At 41.6% G+C, this 21,061-nt stretch overlaps 1 protein-coding gene across 2 annotated transcripts in view; it reads right to left on the minus strand.

Annotated features, from left to right (window-relative positions):
* The window catches only part of brip1 (BRCA1 interacting helicase 1), a 221,638-nt gene that overhangs the window by 169,647 nt on the left and 30,930 nt on the right, over positions 1–21,061 (minus strand). For both annotated transcript variants that reach the window (XM_055166946.1, XM_055166945.1), the window contains exons 8-14: positions 12,594–12,812; positions 11,017–11,216; positions 10,711–10,843; positions 10,473–10,612; positions 8,603–8,774; positions 5,912–6,052; positions 1,741–1,902 (exon numbers count right to left, since the gene is read on the minus strand). In XM_055166946.1, the coding sequence (XP_055022921.1) occupies positions 1,741–1,902; positions 5,912–6,052; positions 8,603–8,774; positions 10,473–10,612; positions 10,711–10,843; positions 11,017–11,216; positions 12,594–12,812 (1,167 nt within the window). The remainder of the gene's footprint in view (positions 1–1,740; positions 1,903–5,911; positions 6,053–8,602; positions 8,775–10,472; positions 10,613–10,710; positions 10,844–11,016; positions 11,217–12,593; positions 12,813–21,061) is intronic.

The following is a 21,061-nucleotide window of genomic DNA, read 5'->3' on the forward strand; positions in this document are numbered from 1 at the left end:
GTGTCACGTTCATTTTTTCTCTATTTGTGATTAATTTCTGTTTAATAAAGTCAATATATTATGCATAAAATGTCGTCTACCTATAATACTGCAATTACTACTACTACTACTACTACTACTACTACTACTACGAGCACATTGATGAAAAGTAGTGTTAATGGAATGCGTTGAGGTGGGTCAGAATGTGTGGTCTCTAGCGCCTCCAAGTGGCCGGTCATTAGAGTTTAGTTATTGCTGGACATGTTTAGTCCCTGGTTTTGTCCTGGTTTAATCCCAGGGTTCCTCCTGCTGTTTTGCTGTTTTTTTCTGTTTTTCTTCTGTTTTGGCACTTCTTCAGTCTTGGTTTAGTTCTAGCTGGTCGTTTTAGTCCCTGAGGTTTAGTCCTGCAGGTTTAATCCAATAAAAGCACTTACACTTGGGCTGTCAAAAGTGCTGAAAATCAGATACTAATCCAAACTACAACTACTTGTGCAGGTATCTAGGAAAAAAAACAAAAAACAGTTTAGACCTGGTTGAGACCTGGTTGAGACCTGGTTGAGACCTGGTTGAGACCTGGTTGAGACCTGGTTTAGACCTGGATCACTGAGGGATTACACAGATATAAGGCCACATGGGAATAGAAAAGAAAGTTTTACCATTTAATGTGGAAAATCACATTCTATTGTCTAAACAAAGAGTGTATTTTTTTTTATTAGGGATGTCCTGATCACATTTATTTGCCCCCGAGTCTGAGTCCTTTGATTTTGAGTATCTGCCGATATCGAGTCCCGATCCGATACTTCAATAAAACATTATAAAATGAACTAAGAGCAAAGAATAAGATCCAGGATGTGTGTGGGATCAGATTGTGTTGATTTCATGTGTCGTATTTGGACTGAACTTAGTGTGAAAAATCAAATGTCCAAAACTTAAATTTTTTTAAATAACTTTTCTAACCATTCATCATCATTGTTGAAAATCTTGACTTTTCACAGTCTGGTCTTGGAATGTGTAACTTAGTAAACTTAATGAACTGGACAAAACAGGAACCAGACCAGAACCAGATCAGACCTGAGACTCGACTCTGCACAATCTACACTTTGTATATTTGATATTATATGAAATCATGTGCATTATATTTGAAACATTTAGACTCGTGTATGAAATCCAAATAATACAAAATCTTACCAAATAAAAACAAGATGACACACAGCCTCTCCCCCCTGGCCACATCCACAAACCCACAGCAGAACGTGCACCGCAACATCGGTCTCACGGCTCAATAGACGCTCCAGGCTGTTGGACGAACCCTCAACGCCAATAGCACCAGCTCTGCTGCGCAACAGCATTGTTTGTTTTGTTTGCAACAAACAGCGCCGTGTGACGACGCCATCGGCTGCACAGGTGTGAACACAGACCACAGAACCACAGGTAACAGCGCCCGAGCACGACACGGCCCAAAAGTCCCAGAGTAAGTGCTCCTCTAGTACAACAGGCGCTGGGACAGACAGTCGCGCTGACTGGACGTCCCTGAGCAAATCCCACACCTCAGAAAAACTTCTGTGTCATGTGTGTTATATACGTATGTTATTTATCCGATACCTGTTCTGAGTCTGGATCGAGTCCGCAGTCACGTGATCAGCGCAGATTTCAGATCACGTGATCGGGACAACCACATTTTTTATTTTTATGGTAATATCAGGATTGGTATTATTGGTATTATGTATAAAGAGTTCATATATATTATGTGAATGTGTGTACCTTATAAGAGGGCAGGAAGCAGAGCACTCCTTTGGACACAGCTCTGCACACGTGCAGTAGCAGCTCTCCCACCTCGTCCTGGAAGGCAAAAGTCTCTGTGTGCTGGAACGTGGCGTAGAGTTTCCTGCCCTGAGGCCCAGCGCCCACCGTGCCCACCCACACCTGCAACCAGAGACAGACAGAGACAAACAGTCCACTAAACAACAATCAATTAATAAGATGTTTTTACAGCAATAATACAGTTAGGTGCACTCAACTACTTTTTTGACGACGCGGTTGTTTTACCTGTGATTTGTTGATGACGTGGTTGTTTTACCTGTGATTTGTTGATGACGCGGTTGTTTTACCTGTGATTTGTTGATGACGTGGTTGTTTTACCTGTGATTTGTTGATAACGTGCTTGTTTTACCTGTGATTTGTTGATGACGTGGTTGTTCTACCTGTGATTTGTTGATGACGTGGTTGTTTCTACCTGTGATTTGTTGATGACGCGGTTGTTTTACCTGTGATTTTGTTGATGATGACGCGGTTGTTTTACCTGTGATTTGTTGATGACGCGGTTGTTTTACCTGTGATTTGTTGATGACGCGGTTGTTTTACCTGTCATTTGTTGATGACGCGGTTGTTCTACCTGTGATTTGTTGATGACGTGGTTGTTTTACCTGTGATTTGTTGATAACGTGCTTGTTTTACCTGTGATTTGTTGATGACGCGGTTGTTTTACCTGTGATTTGTTGATGACGTGGTTGTTTTACCTGTGATTTGTTGATAACGTGCTTGTTTTACCTGTGATTTGTTGATGACGCGGTTGTTTTACCTGTGATTTGTTGATGACGTGCTTGTTTTACCTGTGATTTGTTGATGACGCGGTTGTTTTAACTGTGATTTGTTGATGTTGTTTACCTTTGCTGTGATTGTTGATGACGGTTGTTTTACCTGTGATTTGTTGATGACGTGCTTGTTTTACTGTGATGATTTGTTGATGACGTGGTTGTTTTTAACCTGTGATTTGTTGATGACGTGGTTGTTTTACCTGTGATTTGTTGATGAACGTGCTTGTTTTACCTGTGATTTGTTGATGACGTGGTTGTTTTACCTGTGATTTGTTGATGACGCGGTTGTTTTACCGGTGATTTGTTGATGACGCGGTTGTTTTAACTGTGATTTGTTGATAACGTGGTTGTTTTACCTGTGATTTGTTGATGACGTGGTTGTTCTACCTGTGATTTGTTGATGACGTGGTTGTTCTACTGTGATTTGTTTGATGACGTGTTGTTCTACCTGTGATTTTGTTGATGACGCGGTTGTTTTAACTGTGATTTGTTGATACGTGGTTGTTTTACCTGTGATTTGTTGATGACGTGGTTGTTTACCTGTGATTTGTTGATGACCGTGGTTGTTCTACCTGTGATTTGTTGATGACGCGGTTGTTTTACCTGTGATTTGTTTGATGACGCGGTTGTTTTACCTGTGATTTTGTTGATGACGCGGTTGTTTTACCTGTGATTTGTTGATGACGCGGTTGTTTTACCTGTGATTTGTTGTGACGGTTGTTTTACCTGTGATTTGTTGATGACGCGGTTGTTCTACCTGTGATTTGTTGATGACGTGGTTGTTTTACCTGTGATTTGTTGATAACGTGCTTGTTTTACTGTGATTTGTTGATGACGCGGTTGTTTTACCTGTGATTTGTTGATACGTGGTTGTTTTACCTGTGATTTGTTGATGACCGGTTGTTTTAACCTGTGATTTGTTGATGACGTGGTTGTTTTACTGTGATTTGTTGATAACGTGCTTGTTTTACCTGTGATTTGTTGATGACGGTTGTTTTACCTGTGATTTGTTGATGACGCGGTTGTTTTACTGTGATTTGTTGATGACGTGCTTGTTTTACCTGTGATTTGTTGATAACGTGGTTGTTTTACCTGTGATTTGTTGATGACGTGCTTGTTTTACCTGTGATTTGTTGATGACGTGCTTGTTTTACCTGTGATTTGTTGATGACGCGGTTGTTTTACCTGTGATTTGTTGATGACGTGCTTGTTTTACCTGTGATTTGTTGATAACGTGGTTGTTTTACCTGTGATTTGTTGATGACGTGCTTGTTTTACCTGTGATTTGTTGATGACGCGGTTGTTTTACCTGTGATTTGTTGATGACGTGGTTGTTTTACCTGTGATTTGTTGATGACGTGGTTGTTTTACTTGTGATTTGTTGATGACGTTGTTTTACCTTGAGCTGTTTTACCTGTGATTTGTTGATGACGCGGTTGTTTTACCTGTGATTTGTTGATGACGTGCTTGTTTTACCTGTGATTTGTTGATGACGCGGTTGTTTTACCTGTGATTTGTTGATGATTTGTTGTTTTACCTGTGATTTGTTGATGACGCGGTTGTTTTACCTGTGATTTGTTGATGACGCGGTTGTTTTACCTGTCATTTGTTGATGACGCGGTTGTTTTAACTGTGATTTGTTGATAACGTGCTTGTTTTACCTGTGATTTGTTGATAACGTGGTTGTTTTACCTGTGATTTGTTGATAACGTGCTTGTTTTACCTGTGATTTGTTGATGACGTGCTTGTTTTACCTGTGATTTGTTGATAACGTGCTTGTTTTACCTGTGATTTGTTGATGACGTGGTTGTTTTACCTGTGATTTGTTGATGACGTGGTTGTTCTACCTGTGATTTGTTGATGACGTGGTTGTTCTACCTGTGATTTGTTGATGACGCGGTTGTTTTACCTGTGATTTGTTGATGACGCGGTTGTTTTACCTGTGATTTGTTGATGACGCGGTTGTTTTACCTGTGATTGTTGATGACGTGGTTGTTTTACCTGTGATTTGTTGATGACGCGGTTGTTTTACCTGTGATTTGTTGATGACGCGGTTGTTTTACCTGTGATTTGTTGATGACGCGGTTGTTTTACCTGTGATTTGTTGATGACGCGGTTTGTTTACCTGTGATTTGTTGATGACGCGGTTGTTTTACCTGTGATTTGTTGATGACGCGGTTGTTTTACCTGTGATTTGTTGATGACGCGGTTGACCGTTGTTGTGATACCTGTGATTTGTTGATGACGTGGTTGTTTACTGTTGATTTGTTGATGACGTGGTTGTTTTACTGTGATTTGTTGATGACGTGGTTGTTCTACCTGTGATTTGTTGATGACGTGGTTGTTCTACCTGTGATTTGTTGATAACGTGGTTGTTTACCTGTGATTTGTTGATAACGTGGTTGTTTTACCTGTGATTTGTTGATTGTTTTACTGTGATTTGTTGACGTGGTTGTTTTACCTGTGATTTGTTGATGACGTGGTTGTTTTACCTGTGATTTGTTGATGACGTGGTTGTTTACTGTGATTTGTTGATGACGCGGTTGTTTTACCTGTGATTTGTTGATGACGTTTGACCTGTGATTTGTTGATGACGCGTTGTTGTTTTACCTGTGATTTGTTGATGACGCGGTTGTTTTACCTGTGATTTGTTGATGACGCGGTTGTTTTACCTGTGATTTGTTGATGACGCGGTTGTTTTACCTGTGATTTGTTGATGACGGTTGTTTTTACCTGTGATTTGTTGATGACGTGGTTGTTTTACCTGTGATTTGTTGATGACGTGGTTGTTTTACTTGTGATTTGTTGATGACGCGGTTGTTTTACCTGTGATTTGTTGATGACGCGGTTGTTTTACCTGTGATTTGTTGATGACGCGGTTGTTCTACCTGTGATTTGTTGATGACGCGGTTGTTTTACCTTGTGATTTGTGATGACGCGGTTGTTTTACTGTGATTTGTTGATGACGTGGTTGTTTTACCTGTGATTTGTTGATGACGCGGTTGTTTTTACCTGTGATTTGTTGATGACGCGGTTGTTTTACCTTGATTTTTGATACCTGTGATTTGTTTGATGACGCGGTTGTTTTACCTGTGATTTGTTGATGACGCGGTTGTTTTACCTGTGATTTGTTGATGACGCGGTTGTTTTACCTGTGATTTGTTGATGACGCGGTTGTTTTACCTGTGATTTGTTGATGACGCGGTTGTTTTACCTGTGATTTGTTGATGACGCGGTTGTTTTACCTGTGATTTGTTGATGACGTGGTTGTTTTACCTGTGATTTGTTGATAACGTGGTTGTTTTACCTGTGATTTGTTGATGACGTGGTTGTTCTACCTGTGATTTGTTGATGACGTGGTTGGCCTCCAGCTGGATGGTGAAGTTGACTCCGAGCTCAGAGGAGAAGGAGCCCATCGGAGACAGAGTGCCGGAGGTGAGGACGATACTGTGGACTCGGCCGCTCAGGTCAGAGAAGGCCTGGGACAAAACACAGAAACATATATGACACTTTCATTTCACAGCGTTTGATAGATCATTCCTCTAGTCTGTGACCAGCTTCAAATCAAACTTTATGAACGAGAACGTAAAGTTAAAGTAGCCGTATTCACTTTTAAATCTCTTAAAAACATGAAAAACAGAACTAGATCTTTTTAAACAGTTTGCAGTCGTCAAAAGTTCTTCCTCACTAACCTTATCCATCCAGAACATCCTAATTATTTACTGCGATGAGTTTAGAAGCACTTTTCACAACTTCCAGACCGAAGTTTTGACACCACGGTAACACTACCTACAACTAGCTCTTCCCAACTACAACACTTTTCCTGATTATCTGACAGCAAAACACTTTATAATTAGATGCAGACACAGGGTTCTCACTCTTTTCACACTGACAAAATTTCTAATCTTTTCCATGACTTTTTCATGATCTAAAGTGAATTTTCCATAACTTTACAGCACCTACATGAGTAAAATTGATCCGACTTTCAGGGCTAAATATGAAATGTTAACCCTTTCCACTCACCTTACAGTTTGGGATTATAGTTTTTGAACATTTAAAATCCTGTCAGCGCATTTACTGTCGTCTCTTTTAAACAAAAGGTGCAGGACGTTCACACATCATCAGAATAGTCTCATGAGAACTTAACAGAACACTGGAGTTGCGTGAAAGAGATAATAAAATTCCGTGACTTTTCCAGGCTTGGAAAAGAACATTTTCAATTTCCATGACTTTTCCAGAATTTCCATGACCGTGTGAACCCTGTAGACAGTACAAAGCGGACGGTGTAGCTGGTCAAATCTCCTTGTCAAAGCCTGAGCTCATCAGATCTCAGAAGCTTTAGTTAGTACTTGGATCACTAGAAACATTAGGTGTCACAGGGGCAAAAACTGTTGTTGTGTCCTTAAGCAAACACTTGGTATGAATGTGGTTTGTGGGGGTTGGGGCTGATGATAGTTGGTCACATTTTTCTATAGCGCTTTTACTCCTTCAAGGCACTCAAAGAGCTTTACAACAAGGAAGCCACCCGTCCATTCACACACACTTCCACACACCAGTGAACGCTGACACTGGGGGCCAGGTGGATTAAATGTCTTGCCCAAGGACACAACAGCAGCATTCATCTGTGGGAGCTGGAACCGCACCGCCAACCTGTGGGTCAGTGGATCAGCCCGCTCAACCAATGACGTTTATGTCGAGAGTACGATTCGAACCGCCAACCTTTAGATCAGTGGACAAACGCTCGCACAAACTGAGCCACTGTCGCCCCATGACGGTGTCAGCCTGCCCCAGGGCAACTGTGGCTACCATAGCACAGACCTGTAAACTCCTCAGGGGAAAAAAGGTGACAGTGTCCGGTGGGCGGCCACACATTTTTTGCACCTTATTTGCGCGTAGATTTCAGAAAATAGGATCCAAACTGAACCAGAGCTGAACCCGGACTGAACCAGGAATAAAACAGAACTAAACCAGGACTGAACCAGGACTGAACCAGGGCTGAACCAGGTCTAAACCAGGTCTAAACCAGGTCTAAACCAGAACTAAACCAGAGCTGAACAAGGACTGAACCAGGAATAAAACAGAACTAAACCAGGACTGAACCAGGACTGAACCAGGACTAAACTAGGTCTAAACCAGGACTAAACCAGGTCTAAACCAGGTCTAAACCAGGTCTAAACCAGAACTAAACCAGAACTAAACAAGGACTGAACCAGGACTGAACCAGGACTAAACTAGGTCTAAACTAGGTCTAAACCAGGACTAAACCAGAGTGAACCAGACTGAACCAGGACTGAACCAGGACTAAACTAGGTCTAAACCAGGACTAAACCAGGTCTAAACCAGGTCTAAACCAGGACTAAACCAGAACTGAACCAGGTCTAAACCAGGACTAAACCAGAGCTGAACCAGGTCTAAACCAGGACTAAACCAGGTCTAAACCAGGACTAAACCAGGGCTAAACCAGGTCTAAACCAGGTCTAAACCAGGACTAAACCAGGACTAAACCAGGACTAATCTTGGACTAGAACTTGGAAGCGCGCGATCGGGCGTCAGCTGCGTTTAGCCCCTGTGGAGCGTGGAGTTCTGCGCCGGTCCTTTTGCCCGCGGTCACCTGACGGTCTACAGGGGCGCACCACCGGCGTTTCACCGCTGCTGATATCGCCGTGATTTTAGCGAATATGTGTGAAGAAAAACCCACCACTTCAATCCAGGTTAAAAAAGCACTGTGACGCGCGTTACTCACATTTGTACCGAGTAAAACATTACAGCATCTTACCACCAGTGAGTGTGTAGAAAATGAATAACTCTGTAAACCATCTCGAGTGTCTTGAAAGCTGCTGTATAAAGTCAGTGCAGTATTATTTGATTGACGGTGATTATTGGTGTTTTAACTGTTACAGATGCTTTGTTTTTTATTGGGAATAGTAAACACGTGAAATACTCTAAACCCGTCTCTATCCAAACTGTTTTATTCTATCTTTTTAAGCACGAGGTCTACGGTGTCTTGGGTTCACTGGGGGTTCACTCACCACGGCCGGGTTGAGGCACCAGAAGCTCACGCTCAGCACCTCCACCTTGACTCTGGTGTTTCTGTGTCTGTGTCTCCGCACGATGAAGCCGTGTCCGTCGGGGACGTCAGGAGGAGCCTGGTTTGTCCAAGTGTAGCTCCTCTGTAAGGCCACGCGGTAATCGTCTGCAAAACTGGAGTACACAGAGAAAGAGAATTAGTCTATAATGAAATGTATGTAGGACTTAGAAATACTTAAGATTTTAATTTCAATAGTTTTGACAAGTTTTATACAGCGCTGTCTACACTAAACATTTAAACTATTTTGATACTAAGCAACAGACAGATTTTAATACCACAATGACAATAACAGACTGTAATTTTCAACACAATATAACATTATCTTCTGTAACCATGTGGTCTTGAAGTTCTACTAAAGATAATACATTTTTATATTTTTCAGTATTGATACTTACCGTATTTTTCGGACTATAAGGCGCACTTTAAATCCTTTAATTTTCTCAAAAATCTACAGTGTGTTTTATAATCTGGAGCACCTCATGTATTAATTCTGGTTGTTCAAAAATCAAAATGTTTTAGTATGACTTTGTTAAACTATGAAGACGCACCGCTTGATTGACTGACTGAGCATTAAGGCTACCGCAGTCAGGAGCCTCACTTAAATGATCCACCCACATTCACATTTATAATCCACATTCACCAAGACAGAGAGACAACGCCGGGCGAATTACACCACGATCTGCCGATGGATCGTGGAGTCTGGACTAAGGATCAGACTCAAGTGTGGTCCGTTTGTTTTTCTTAATGCTCCTTATAATCTAGTGCAATTCATGTATGAAAATAGACGAGAGAATTCAACATGATTGATATTGAGCCTTATAGTCCAAAAAAGAGTATAGTTTGATACTAGATTTACTTTGACTACATCTTTGACTGTGGGTCATTTCAATCTATTTTTGCAGCATTTCATGATTATAAATTATATACTGTACATGAAATTACAATTTTTAATATCTTCAAAACTAATTTCAGTAATTCTGATCACCTCTATTTGTAATATTTGAAATTTTCCATTTTGGGACAAATAAAGTAGATTGTTCAAAACAACACAGACTTAGATCAACTTTCTAAATTCAGATCAGTTAAAAATGTATTATTATTCGAACATCATAAATCACATTAATCATTCCACTAAACCAGGGATGTCAATCATACGGCCCAGGGGCCAGATCTGGCCCTCCAAGACCTTTAATCTGGCCCTCAGTTGATTTTCTACTAAAATATTGTAATTATATTTTCTATTAAAATCTTGTTAATTTTCTGTGGTGTTTATCACAGCAGCGTCTCCAGCGTCTCTGTACGTGGCCCCTCCCACCAGAGCAGCACAAATGAAGACTTGTCTCTTTCCAAACGCTCTTAAAGGACGATCGTTTTGACTGTTGACCGTGACACCCTCATCAGAAAAATGTCCAACATGAGAAAAGTGGAGCCGAGTGCAGGATTTTACAACAAAAATTGACTTATTCCTATTTACATACAAGTTCATGTTAAAACATTGTGTTGAAATTACATTTTTCTTAAAGTTTCAGGTTGTTCATAATATTATAATATTTTGTAAAATAAAGAGTTCATCAATTAAAAAAGATTTCTGTTCTGCATAAATATTTGAACGTATTGTTATTTTTGGAGTATATATATGCAGTTTTCTGATCCGGCCCCTTTGGGATCAAAGTAGGTTGGATACGGCCCCCGGACCAAAATGAGTTTGACACTCCTGGACTAAAATGAAATATTATGACATCTTTAAATCAGGTATAAATTCCTCTTTAGCTGACAGGAACTTTAAAGATGTGTCCTGTGGTGTCTCTGACCTGCAGTCTCTTCTGTACAGATAATCCAGCACCATGAACAGACTCTTGAGGACAGTGGACGAGGCAGAGCTGATCGTGGGCAGCTCCACCATCTCCTCCTTCACCTTCTCCTCCCTCTCCATCACCGCAGCCAGGTTCTCCTACAAGAATTATCAAAACACAACACTTACAGACACAAACTATAGTGGACAAGAGTAAAATGAGTAGTGAGTGAGATTATTTCAAAGAGGAGCAGGACCTTGAGCAGTGAGACGGTGTCTGGGGTGATTCCTAAAGTCCTGAAGATGGCGACCACTTCTCTGCCGTTCCAGACTTTAGAGGCGTTCTCAAACCCACGTTCACTCATCAGACCCTGACTCTGCTGGATCCAACTGCACAGAGACAAAAGTTTTAACAAACAGGACACATTTACTGCACTGACTCTGATCACATGGTTTAGGAAGTGTCAAGGATTCTTAATGCCACAGCTTGTTCATTTGAATTTGATAAAAAAGGTCACACACTAGAGGAACGGTGATCTATCTAAATCAGGGGTGGCCATTACTTGATGAGGCTGTAGCAGAAGTTCCTGAGGAGTTCGTGTTCACTCGGTCTGATTTTCACACTGATCATAGACTCCAGCTCCTCTCGGCACGCGTTCAGACTGCGCTGGTCCAGAGTGTAACTGGCGCTCTCCCTGGCACAGTCCTCGATGTTATGGGCCTCATCCAGAACCAGGATCTGCCCCTCCAGGTTTATCTCCATCTAAAACACAACACAAGGAAGAAATATCAGAGAAGAATGCTGATTTAAGGAGCGCAAAGGCCACATCAAAACTGGGACTAAACCAGAACTAAAACCAGACTAAACCAGGATTAAACCAAGGACAAAATCATGCAAGTGTGAACACAAACTTAAAGCATATGCATATTAGACTACTCATTTCACGAAAACATCCATGTTTTTTGAGATATTACTAAAAATCCTGCATTGATTTCCCTAGTTTGACAATTTGGGTTTGTAACTTTACTTCCTATTTTTCTGAGTCGCACTGGAGTATAAGTTGCACCAGCCAAAAAATGCGTAATGAAGAAGAAAAAAACACATATATAAGTTGCACTTTTTGGGGAAATTTATTTTATAAAATGAGAGACCAGGAGCAGACATTTCCTGTGTAAAGTCAAGCTTTAGAAATAACACTAGAAGAGAGAACAACAGACTGTTAACGTCACATATGAACAGTTCTTCAGATAAACTATAACATAAACAACAGAACAAGTTTACCAAACTCTCCATCTCACTCCAAATCAATAAATCCATTCAATTCTTCATCCTCGGTGTCACTTCTGAACAACTCGGCCTCGACCTCCGGAGGTAAACAGAGCGACGCTTCCTCTTCTGTGTCACTGTCCTCAGACTCAGCATCAGTTCCAGTTAGAATTATTCTGGTCTTTCTGAATCTCGACAGGATGGTTTCGGTGTCACTGAAGTCCAGACTTTGTCCATCCATCCAGTGACTTCAGGAAAGTTTCATGGTGCATCCTCCCGGTGTCACATTTTTCTCTCTCACTCCAAACTTTCTTTCTGCTGCTCGATTATCGTTGTCAGCTGCAGATTTCATGACTTGCAGTTTGTAATCTGCAAAATCTGATTTTGTTTGTAGGGGCATTTGTGTTCAGTTTTCTCAGTCGTCTTTATCAGTTTGTTTAAATGTTAAATTGTTCAGTGGTGCAGAAGTAACGGTGCGATCGACTGACATGATACAGACAGGACAGAGGCTCTTTCTGCAGGAGACATGCGCAGTAGAGCCAAGTGACAGTGGTACAGGAGGGACAGGAGCAGCAGATACTCACACACAAGACTAGAACCTCTCCACACTTCACTCAAACATTTCAATATAGAAGTCGCAGGAAACACCCAAACCACGAAAAAAAAGTGCCACTTATAGTCCAGAAAATACGGTATTCATTTGTTATGTGTCACAAAACATTTCTAGTAAAATAAGTTAGGTCTATATTTTCTCTACAAGAATCATGATAATAATTTTAGCAGCCCTACCCTCCTGTTATTCTTTTGTCCAGTTAAACAAACATTATTTCCATTATGATCCAAATAATCCTGGTTTTGTCGTTGTTTACTCACACTCTCCCTGATGAGCGGGTCCAGGAGGTAGTTGTAGGGGCAGAAGACGATGTTGGCGCTCTGCATCAGTTCTCTGGCGGCGTAATAAGAACAGCCTCTGATCCGTTTGCCCAGAGACACCAGCTCCTCGATGTCCCAGGCCTGGCTGAGTCCGTGGACCCTCTGCAGAGTCCACTGGTCCCTCATCCTCTGGACGTTGTGGTAGAAACGACAGTTACCCTGACGAGAAAAAACAAGAGTCAACCCAGAGGAGAAAAGACGGTGTAAAATAAGTTGTTTACTACAATGTAATAAGGTTATAAGTACTAGAGATTAGGACTGAATATCATAAAGAAGTTGCCAATACGACACATATCTGGATACACAGGCCACGATACGATACATCAGGGCTGTCGCAATAACCGCAAAAATGAACCACCACGATACTAAGAGGCCCACCACGTGCATGTTGGGCCACCGTGATCGCCGCACGTGACAACGTGACCCGACCCAGAGTCCCACACGGGTCCATTTTTAGAGACCCGCACCCGCCCGGACCCGTTAACATTCCACCCATCACCGCCCGTGTGGTGATAACCCAGGACTGACCCAGGACTGACCCAGGACTGACCCAGGACTGACCCAGGACTGACCCAGGACTGACCCAGGACTGACCCAGGACTGACCCAGGACTGACCCAGGACTGACCCAGGACTAAGGTGCACCCACGTAGACCGTCTGGTGACCGCAGGCGGCGCGCAGAGCTCCATGCCGCACGGAGGCAAGTGCAGCCGTCACCTGATCGTGATTTGCGGACACCTGCTCCGCGTGCTCAGGTTCTCTCTCTCTTAAGTCCGCGGGTACCTGACCCGGCGCAGGACTCTGACCCGACCCGGCGCAGTGAGAGTTGGGAGATGCAGTGGCACTTGTTCCAAAGCCAAATGTTACTTCACTACACACTCTACACACTCTACACACTCTACACACTCTACACACTCTACACACTCTACACACTCTACACACTCTACACACTCTACACACACTCTACACACTCTACACACTCTACACACTCTACACACTCTACACACACACTCTACACACACTCTACACACACTCTACACACACTATATCCACAAGACATCCAAGGTACATGTGCATCTGCAACAAGCAGGGACGCAGGGACGTGGGGTGGGGGGGGGGGTGTGATATCATCACATACTGCACTGTTGAGCTGCTACACCGCACCACAGGAGAAACTCCCTAACCACGACACTACGATACATAGCTCAATACATAGGCCGCGATACGATACATACCTCAATGCATAAGCCACGATACAATACTTATCTAGATACATAGGCCACAATACGATACATACCTCGTTACATAGGCCGCGATATGATATATATCTCGATACATAGGCCACAATATGATACATAGGCCACGGTACATAGTCCATGATACAGTACATAGGCCACAAAACGATACACATCTCAATACATAGGCTACGATACGATACCAATCTTGATACAATACACATCTTGATACATAGGCCACGGTACGATACATACCTCGATACACAGGCCACGATACAATATATATCTGGATACACAGGCCACGATAATACGATATATCAAAATACGATCAATACATTGGCCACGATACACATAGGCCACGATATAATACATACTTCAATACATACACATATACATATACATCGATACATTCGATATTCAATACGATATATTTCAACATGATTCGATACGGTTCAGTAAAAATAAAGTCTAAATCATTTCTGTGATACTAAAAGTCTTTGTTAAACCACTTCTTGTGCAAAATTCATATGAAACGCAAACAAAACAACAACAACAAAAAATGTCAAATGTGTCGAATAAACGAGTTTCCTTCCACTGAACAAACAACAAAACTGTAGCTGTAACAAAATAATTTTGTAAAAATAAACCAAAAAATAGTCTTGGCGATATATCGACACAGCAGCAAACGATATCGGTACTGTATCATCACATTAAACAACACAATATATCGATTTTTCAGTATTTTTGCACACCCGTAGAAGTGAAAGCGTCAAAAAAACATCTTAAATTTAAAGGATTTGTGAGTTAAATGTGTGAATGAAACAAAACACAACTCCAGGTCTGTTTGTGACGAGGAAACGACATTATAACGTATTTTAGATCAGAAAATAGCGTAATATGGGCCCTTTAAACACATCCCACAAGTCCCACACTGTGATAAAATGGAACAAATTCCCTTGTAGAGCATTATTACAGGTTACAGTTAACTTCTTGTCCAACCTTTCACCTCTCTGTGGCCTCCTTTTGTTCGAAACTCCTGTGTCTATGTAACTCAACCCCGCCATTAACTGTAAGCGATTATACCGGTGCTGGTCCTGGTCCTTTTTCCACACAGACCCATTGAAAGCTCTTTAGTTGGGACATTGGACACTTGTTTGCCCCCCACAGAGTCCCAGAGCCCAGGCGCCTTCTGTAATGAGCACAATTATCCTGTCAGTTCAAGTGTGTTGGGGTAGAGAGTGGTGGATTCACTTTGTAATGCTCAGCTGGCCCGGTGTTCACCCCACGGAGAGAGAAAGGGCGAGGGATCATGTATTTAAAGTGGCCTGAGGAGAGGCTTTGGTCTCATCGCCGTCATATGTGGTCCAACACAGATTTATGAGCTGAAAAGAGGCCTATCCATCTATGACAACACTTTAAAGAGCCTCTAGCAGATTTTTTCCCATGTATTTGAGCTAAATTTGTCTTGCCTCAGTGCAGGTATTTTGTAGAAGAGGCTCTTGAGGTCAAAATGTGTGGTCAAGGTGTAGGGCCAGGCGATATGGAGCAAAAAATATATCTTGATATACGATATATATCTCAACATTTATACAGGAAAAATAATCCTCCAAAAACGCCAAATTCTACAATGTTCACTTAGGAACAAAGTGCTTTTGTGACATTTAAAAAAGAATCCCTGTGTACAAAAATAACAACTTAACTGTAAAATAAGGGAAGAAATAATACATATTTCCTTCTTGTCGTTCAAAAATAAAACAACTCAACTCAACTCAAGCTCATCTTTGCATTAACTTGCATTAACTGTTCCGTACGAGAGTTCTTTATTTTAACAGATCCATGTTCCTGACCAGCATAAAGAGCTCTGAGGTTTCCCACAATCCACTGCAGATCAAACCCAACGTTTCCAAACACTACTGTACAAGTTACAATGCAGCAGATTATTGATTAAAAACTTCTGCATAAATAAACTTTACATGACTAAATTTTACAGTATATAAACCAACGACTCTAGAGCCACATCAGCCCGTTTGATATTACAATGTTTTTAATTCAGCTTTGTGCACATTTGTTTTACGTTTTACAGAAATGAAACTTAAAACCACATGACTCATTTGCATAAACTATAAGCGCTCAAAAAAACAGCTCTCTCCTTGTGTCATTGATGTGGTTCAGCTTCTGTCAGACTAAAGGACACGACTCAGTGGAATATGAGTCTGTAAATAGTGGAAAAGGTTTGTGACGCTAGAAGCTTTTGGTTGGCACCAACTTTCGGCGTTCACAGGCAGAAGTGAGGAGTGACTGAGACGACACATAAGGGGAGGGGTCACAAAATCAAGGAGATGGGGGCGCGCGGGGACGAGTGCATATATAAGCATTATATCGATATATAGCATTATATCGATATATAAGCATTATATCGATATTAGGGATGGGCATTCGATGAAATTGTCTTAATCGATCGTCGGAAGAATTAACGATCGATTATCGATTAATCATTAATGGTTTCATATTAAAATTATCATCATTATTATTACTATCTGCACTACTAATCTGCATAAATAAATTCAACTTTAAGACAAATAAACCGTAACGACTCTAGAGCCACATCAGCCCATTTGACATTATAATGTGTTTAATTCAGTTTTGTTCAACTCTCACAGAAACGAAACTTAAAACCACATCACTAATTTACATAAACTCAGCGAAGATAAAACTCCAGCTCTTGTGTCGCTGATGTGGTTCAACTTGTGTTGGATTAAAAGACATGACTCAGGTGAATACAGGTCAGTGTGACCAGATTTGTGTTTGTCAAAACCAGGACAGCGTACGGGGGGAGGGGGGCGGGGCCTCGTCATCCACATTGAGCGACTCTCACCTGGTAAAACTTTTTCCCACTGGACACAGAAACATATGTGCTGCTTTATACACTGTGCACATGGACTCACACTTGTCCCAACGCAACGGAAAGTGTGGATTTTCTTGTACAAATCATCGTTAAATCCACATTTGTGCTTCGGTTCGTTACAGACTGACCCACTGTTTGTGTCTCGCTCCTTCTGATGCAGAGACACATGTACACACCTGTTTGGTCACGATACACACAGCAACCTACATTCGGTTTGTCGATTAAAATGAACGTAATCGATGAAATTCTTAATGATCAATTATCGATTAATCATGCCCAACCCTAACCGATATATACAATATGTCAAAATCCATGTCCGGTGCACAGACCTCCAGATCCATAAATCAAAAACGACGGTGACAAGGCGACGGCGGCAGTGTGCGTTAAGTCGAAGCAGAACTATAAATTTGTGTCTGCTGAGCTTTTACACGTTAATGAATGATCTGGTCTAAGGTAGAAATCACATTCATTTACACATAGACAGATTGAGAGAAATCTTTCCACAATATAAATTTCCATCACAGGAACTATGTATCTGGACTGGCCTGGGAACGCTTTTGGATTCTCCCGGAGGAGCTGGAGGAAGTGTCAGACTGCTGCCTCTGCAACCCAGCCCCAGATGGAAGAAAATGGAAAGATAAATAAGAATGTTGGGTAACTTGTATAATAATCAAATGAAACAGAAACAAAAAAGTGAAAAAATCCACAGCAAACTCAGATGTAGACCAATGTACTGTGATCCAAAGCAAGAAAAATGATCCAACAAAGGCTTTTTTTGACAAAACCTTATTTAAAAATGGACATCTGAGTGTGCTGTGTATTTTTTCATGTCTAAACCTTGAAACTTTTAAAACTGACACGTGTCACGGGGCGTTTTTGATGATCAGATTTCTCTTGCGCTGTAAACTCACTCTAATATCAGATCTGTTGGGTTATCTGATTACGACAGGATATTTCCGGTCCAAAACCACTCCAGGCCTTGGAGTATTTGTGACTGGCATCATTGTCATTGCTGAAAACTGAAGAGCACCACATCAGACCGCAGTGACAAAAGAGTCGTCCGTGTTAAACTGGTGTTGGACAGGCTGTCTCTGAGACCCGTCTAATCCCCACAGCCCACAGACAGGGTCAGGGCCTCACTCTCCAGGTTTATCTCCGCTCTTATTGAGATAAAGGTCATGTGCTCGTCTGTACAAAGCTGTGGCACCCCGAGGTGTCACGGTGAGAGGGTGGGACCTTCAACAGGCACCTGCGCTGACAGCCTAATCACACGGAGTACATCAGATACAGGCGTTATAATGGGGATTATGATGGGGTTTATAATGGGGTTTATAATGGGAGGAGACACACTGGGGATAAGTGTCAGAGCAGAGCCACAATAGACGGGACGACTATAGCACTAAAGAACACAGAGAATACAGTATCACCGTTTCCCAAAGACATTCAGCGGTGAAGAGGCCCAGCCCTGCAGCCGCCATCACACGGCGACGGGCTCGAGTGGAACATGACGAGGGCGGGGCCACGGGCAAAACTATTCTACGAACACGAAAATAAAACCACATGCTGTCAAACTGTAAACTGATGAGTTTGGCTTGTACATATTCAGTTTATTGCACAAATGCCAAAAAAATGCAACTTTTCTAAGACTTGCTATTTTCTTTTTTTAAAACACGTCCAAAAGAATTGACAAAAAGCTGGAAATTTTAACTGACAAATACAAGAGTCACGTTTCACAACATGTTTGTGTAGATCTAAACTACAAAGGTGCTGCAATCACAACTGAACCTGTGTCCCCAGAGTCTTCACCTGCAGACAGAGACACAGACACATGCAAGTTTGTCTCATTCTCAGTTTATGTTCAGGTCTCATGTGAAACTCAGAACCTCCAGAATTCCCTCCTTGAGCTGCAGAGGCTGCACTGACTCATGACTCGCTGCAGGCTCTGGGGTTTAGGGAGAGACCGTTCAGATTAGGGATGGGCATGACTAGTCGACTAATCGATAATTGATCATTAAGAATTTCATCAATCACGTTCATTTTTAATCAACAAACTGAGTGTATGTTGCTGTGTGTAGCGTGAGGAGATGAGGCTGTGTCTGGAGTCTGTAAGCATGTAAGTAAGTAAGTTTATATTTATATAGTGCTTTTCACAGACATTTTCTGTCCCCAAAGAAGCTTTACAGAGCATTATTCAGCATTATTCATTCACTCTACACCTGGTGGTGGTAAACTACTATTGTAGCCACAGCTGCCCTGGGGCAGACTGCCAGAAGCACGGCTGTCGTGCCAATCGGCGCCATTGGTCCCTCCGACCACCACCATCACTCACACACACACAACTTTCATACTAGGCAATGTGGGTGAAGTGTCTTGCCTAAGGACACAATGATTGAATTGAATGTATTTAACTGACCTTGACTATTAACTGTTCATGGACCTGGAGCATGTTTTGGGTTGATGAGGGAAACCGGAGGAAACTCATCCAGACACGGGGAGAAATATGCAAACTCCACACAGAAAGGCCCAGGCGACCCAGGGGATCGAACCCAGAACCTTCTTGCTGTGAGGCATGAGTGCTAGCCACTCAGCCACCGTGCTGCCATGTAAACGCAGTATCCCAGTTACTGCGATGTAAAGTTAATTCACATGTGTCAGTCTGTTCATCACAACAGAAGCGACATAAATAAAGTGAAATGATGTTAAATAAAGAGCTGCTCTAAACCTGCACACGTCTGATCTCTGAAAACATGAACCATCTCCAACACGACACACACACAGAACACAATCATCATCATCAACATCAACATCATCATCATCATCATCATCAACATCATCATCATCATCATCATCAACATCATCAACATCATCAACATCATCACATCAACATCATCATCAACATCAACATCATCATCATCATCATCATCATCATCATCATCATCCCTCTGAGAGAACACTCTGTGACAAAAATTTTCCAAGAGTTTTTCATGACCTGAAGTGAATTTTCCATGACTTTACGGCACCTACATGTGTAGAATTGACTCACCTTATGGTTTGGGATTATAGTTTTTAACATTCAAAATCCTGTCAGTGCATTTATTTTTGTCTCTTTTAAACAAAAGGTGCAGACATTCAGAAATAATCAGAATAACCTAATGAGAAAGAGAGATGAAAGAGATACTAAAATTCCATGACTTTTCCTGGATTTCCATGATCGTGGGAACTCTGAAAATCTTATATAGAGGCTTTGCACCATCACGTGTCCCCATGGCAACGGTACCTATGCCGCCATGACACCAGACACACTATGTCATTGACTTCAGCAGCATCGGAGAAACATGGGCAGGTTTTGTTGTGTATTTGGTTGTTCTAGACGCTCTGAAAGGGATAAAAAGAATCATTTCTTCACTGTTCCTCTGGAAATGACTCATCAGGATCAAACAAGGGAATTATCGAAAAAAAGACACGGATTATGGTTAGAGAACATAAACCGCGAAGAGATTTCCTATGGTACCATCAAGACACCTGAAGTTTCATCAAGGTATTTGCCATTTAAATTGTTTCATACCTTATTTAATGAGAGAAGCAGATTTACTGAACTAAAATGTAATGAATTTATCCAGGAAAACCCGCACTAGTTTACGATTCAACAAACCCATACTGGGCTCCTGTGATCAACATGACGCACGAGTCGAAGAGTCTGTGAGCCGAACCTCGAAAGAATCGACCATGAAAAGATCCTCGCGAACGTTAGAAAGATCCACTCACAAAAAGAGATTAATTCTAGAAGACATAGTTGTGGATAAACAAGACAATAAAGAAAACATGGTCCTACGACGAGTGACATGTTTATATGTGCTGGAAGATACAGTTTCTACTGCCACTCACACTGCAAATGTTTTCTTTTTACATTTTAGTTCAGTAAATGTGCTTCTCTCATTAAATAAACTATGAAACAATTTAAATAGTAAATACCTTGATGAAAGTGACGTGAGTGTGTCTTGATGGGACCATAGGAAATCTCTTCGCGGTTTATGTTCTCTAGACATAATTCCCGTCTTTTTTTCGATAATTCCCTTGTTTGATCCTGATGAGTCATTTCCAGAGGAACAGTGAAAAAACAAATCGTTTTATCCCTTTCAGAGCGTCTAGACCAGAGGTGTCAAACTCATTTTGGTCTGGGGCCGTATCCAACCTAATTTGATCCCAAAGGGGTCCTGGATCAGAAAACTCATGTCATATAAACCCCAAAAATAACAATAAGTTCAAAT

The sequence above is a fragment of the Boleophthalmus pectinirostris genome, unplaced genomic scaffold, assembly GCF_026225935.1.
Source record: "Boleophthalmus pectinirostris isolate CB_2022bp ecotype Guang Dong unplaced genomic scaffold, ASM2622593v1 HiC_scaffold_9, whole genome shotgun sequence".
Taxonomy (NCBI): Eukaryota; Metazoa; Chordata; class Actinopteri; order Gobiiformes; family Gobiidae; genus Boleophthalmus; species Boleophthalmus pectinirostris.